Below are 3,712 nucleotides of genomic sequence, written 5' to 3'. Positions count from 1 at the left end.
TGAATAGCGCTCCCAATCAGCAAACCATGTCCTCTAAGCTCAAAGCGTGCAGCCATGAGCCTTGGTAGTCTGGCTACCAGCTCTGATGCAGACCTTGTGAGATCCCTTTTCCCAGCATTGGCATGCCGAAGACAAAGTACTTGCTTTTTTCTTTGTTCTATCTTAAATGAGTTTATGCTCAGGGTGAAGCTGAAGCAACGAAAAGCTCAGCTCGCTCTTCATCACTAACTGCTGACGATGAGTAAGTGGCGTTTTGGACGAGATTGACAGGAAAATATTGCAGGGGGAAGCAGACCGACGTCGCAATTGAGCAGGCTTGTTACTATCGGGAAAGGTAGCACCTCTTTGCAAAATCTAAAATGGTGCGAACATCAAATCAATTTTACAGGGATCAAGCGGTGTTTCCAAAGTATCTCTGCGTATATTTGAGGACATGGGTATGTTGCGTTTCTCAGGGACTATGCCGTGCAGAAATTGATAAAAACCATCATCCTCTTAGGTTTTGCGGCTTCAAGCCTATGGGAGACGCATCTAGGAAGCGGCAGCGTGGCGACCCAGGTATTTCCTTGATTGAGGAGGCCTTGGGGCTTCTCGACGAGCTTGAGGCCGTCTATGGCAACATGCCGGATGATTTCTTGTGGGATACGACCAAGTTCCAAACTCTCATACAACCCACCCGCAGCTTTAGCAGTGAGTACGAGTCCGAAGAATACAGGTACATAGGCAGGGCCAAAGCCAAGGATTTACTGGACAGGATTTCGAGGCTGCGCAGGGGTGCTCAGTTGCAGGTTCAGGGAGCTAAAGGAACCGGAAAAACCACCGTCATGAGCTCCATTACCGGTTACATGCTCGGGGTGCAGAAAAAACCAGTGGTCTACATTTCTACCCGTCGTTTCGTTGAATCTCCGGCTGACGTTCTTCAACATGCGTTGTTAGTGGCCACGCGAGGTGACGAAAGTGTGGCTGAGATGACTACGCTGGGTGAGCTGGTTGGCTGGTGTCGGCGCCGAATAAACGATCCATTGCTGTTCGTGGTAGACGACTGGGATAAGTTTGAGGATTTTCCAAGCTTAATGTCGTCTTTGAAGGAGGCAGTGTCGTTTCGCCATATCCTTGTTAAGCTGTCTTCGACCAACAGTAGGGAGCGCAGGATCACCACCGTCACCGACAAGCCTTTACCGAGTTTCGACTTTGATGGACCTTACAACAGCAGTGAGCTGGAAACGTGGATTGCGCAGTCGAGTCTTGACAAGACCGAACTCAAAGCGCTTGAACGTTTAACCGGTGGAATACCTCGGCTTTTGAGGTTCTTCGAGGAAGTGAAGGGAAACAGTAACAAGTTCATGGAGAAGATCGAAGAAACTTACACAAGAAAGTTGTTTGATAAGTTCATTGCATTGCAGACCACTAAGGAGCAGCTCGCAGCTGCCTTGGACTTGGTTACAAGGGGTGAGCTAAGTGCTCTCCTTCAGGGGCCAGTGGATCTCACTTGTTTTTACAAGGACGGTTCCAGGTTCAGGCTCCTGTGCCCATACTTACGGTCTAGAGCGGAGTTCTACATCATGGAACAGAACAAGAATTTGAAGAGCACTCTCCAGTATGAAGACATTCAACGTTGGGTAGGTGCTGTGAGAATGGATTGCACAGGAACGAACAGGAATCCGCCTCGCGTCGGCTGGAATGTGGAAGGTTTGATTGTTTCAGTGATGAGGTATCAAGGGAAGCTGTGGGAAGGGTTAGAGTTCAAGTACTACAAGACATACAAGCATGGACGTGAAGCAAAATTTCTCAGGGACTTGTCGACAGAAGAGCTCGCTGACGGTGTGCTGGTTGGACCTGAGGCGTTCAACGAGAAAGCCTTGGATGTCATCTACCTGAGGCTAGAGGGTTCTGTGCTGACGATCAAGGCAGTGCAAATCACGGTTTCAAAATGGAAGACTAAACAAAGGAAGAGATCACACGGTGTTTGGCAGGAGCAGGTGCTGCCAAGATGGCTGTCGAGGAATTTAAGTGTAGAGCATCAGTTTGTTTACCTGATGCCTGAGAGTGTGACGCAGGATGATTTGGGAGAGATTGAGGCAAACGTCGTCAACTACATCAATGCACAGGCAGATCCACAAGAGGAGGATTCAGATAAACCTGAGGAGGAGGATTCAGATAATGAGGTTTTGTCCGTAAATTGGAATGCAGTCACCAGTCAACCTCTTATGTTCAAAAAGCTGGGTGACGTTCACAGGTGTTTGTTAGCACTCGATGAGTTGCTAAACCTGAGACCAGCCGGGAGTCTGGAAAAGAAAGCGATCAAGAAATGTCCTGGTGCGGTGGTTGAAAACGGCATTTCCCGGCCATGTCGAAGATGGTCTCGCACTGATCAGCTGGTCTTTTACTGTTGCCGAGCTCATCGGGGAACACACATTGCATGAGAACGATTTAAGAATACATCTCTCCCTTACCAGTCTAGTGACCGTCCTTTGCGACAACAGCACTCGACGTTGATGGATTCGTTTCTCTTTGTTTGTTTTGTTCTTCAGCCTTCTACTTCCTGGGTTGCATAGTTGCAACTGCAATAAGAGCAGAAGCTCCAGAAAATCTAAGTCCAACTTCCCCTGGCCAATGTTGCTGTTATTGCCTAGGTTAGGTATCAGTTTAAGGAGAGAGTCCAAGAAGCATAAGAATATAGAGCTGGTGCAACACATAGCAACATAATAAAAAATCATGTTTTCTTCCTTGAGCATGATTCCATTTTGATCTCTCAAGATTTTGGATTATTTTCTCAGTGTTTTTCCCATACTTTTGAGTTTTTGCTTTGTTTCTTTATGTCAATGCTTGCAAGTGCTTTTTTTCTAGTTCATTCTTATCTCTAAATCTTAAGTTCTTTTGTTAAAGATTCTTAAAATATTCTTCAATCTTCAATCTTTAGATTTATGAACCACCTTTGCCTTTGTTTTAAATTGTATTAACTTTGGTTTGATTCTATTTAGGTTCAACTACTCATTACATAAGCAATGGGTGTTAACTATCACTTTATAGATTCTCACACTTTTTCCCAATTCCTTTCCCAAGGATAGATTAAATTTAAATTAGGTTATACTCCCTTAAGCATAAGTAGCCAAGCATATGAAACTTTAACATCTTTTGGTACAACAAAATTTGCTCATGAGACCCTCTAAATCCTAACACCATGGCCTAATGGCTTAGTATACATACTTTAACTCCCCACCTCTATCCCAAAGGGAAGGCCCAAGCCCCTAGAAAGAGAATGAGCCTTATAGTACTCAAGTGAAGCACCATTTCACATGAACCAAGAGCATAATTAGTTAATTTCTTTTCCATGAGTAGAAGTTATTTTTGAGCACTTCTTTAAAGAGTTTTTTTAACACTCCCAAGTTTATCTTCACTCCCACCCAAGATTACTAACCCTTAATTCTAGCCTCAACTTCGTTTGGAAGCACCATTAAAGAATTCTTTCAAGACTAAATCTTTAACTTCACTATCTTTATTATACTTTTAAAAGTCCTTGCAACCTTTTACCCCAAATTTGTTTGGGCTTTCACCCACAATCTGTATTAGTACTCAGACTCAGGTTTACCATTGGAAAGTTTGAGTTACAATGCTCTATTCTTTCTCAAAGAACTTTACTATTGCTCCTTGAGTAATTTAGTTGGTAATCCATTATGTTAAATTTAAGTTGGTACCTTAGTTCCTTGAGAGT

The 3,712-nt window shown here is 44.0% G+C and overlaps 1 protein-coding gene across 1 annotated transcript; it reads left to right on the top strand.

The window, feature by feature from the left end:
• The first annotated feature begins 419 nt into the window (after window positions 1-419).
• Window positions 420-2,458, top strand: LOC9639826. The gene is made up of 2 exons (XM_024660170.1): window positions 420-437; window positions 500-2,458. Exon 2 carries the CDS (start codon window positions 519-521, stop codon window positions 2,421-2,423), a length of 1,905 nt encoding a protein of 634 aa, XP_024515938.1. The 5' UTR covers window positions 420-437; window positions 500-518; the 3' UTR covers window positions 2,424-2,458.
• Window positions 2,459-3,712: the final 1,254 nt, after the last annotated feature.

Source organism: Selaginella moellendorffii, unplaced genomic scaffold (genome assembly GCF_000143415.4).
Source record: "Selaginella moellendorffii unplaced genomic scaffold, v1.0 SELMOscaffold_72, whole genome shotgun sequence".
Classification (NCBI taxonomy): domain Eukaryota; kingdom Viridiplantae; phylum Streptophyta; class Lycopodiopsida; order Selaginellales; family Selaginellaceae; genus Selaginella; species Selaginella moellendorffii.
This window is presented reverse-complemented; position numbering and strand designations above follow the sequence as displayed.

Coding starts and splice junctions, on each gene's coding strand:
- LOC9639826 (XM_024660170.1), top strand. CDS start 519: ATGGGAGACGCATCTAGGAAGCGGCAGCGTGGCGACCCAGGTATTTCC.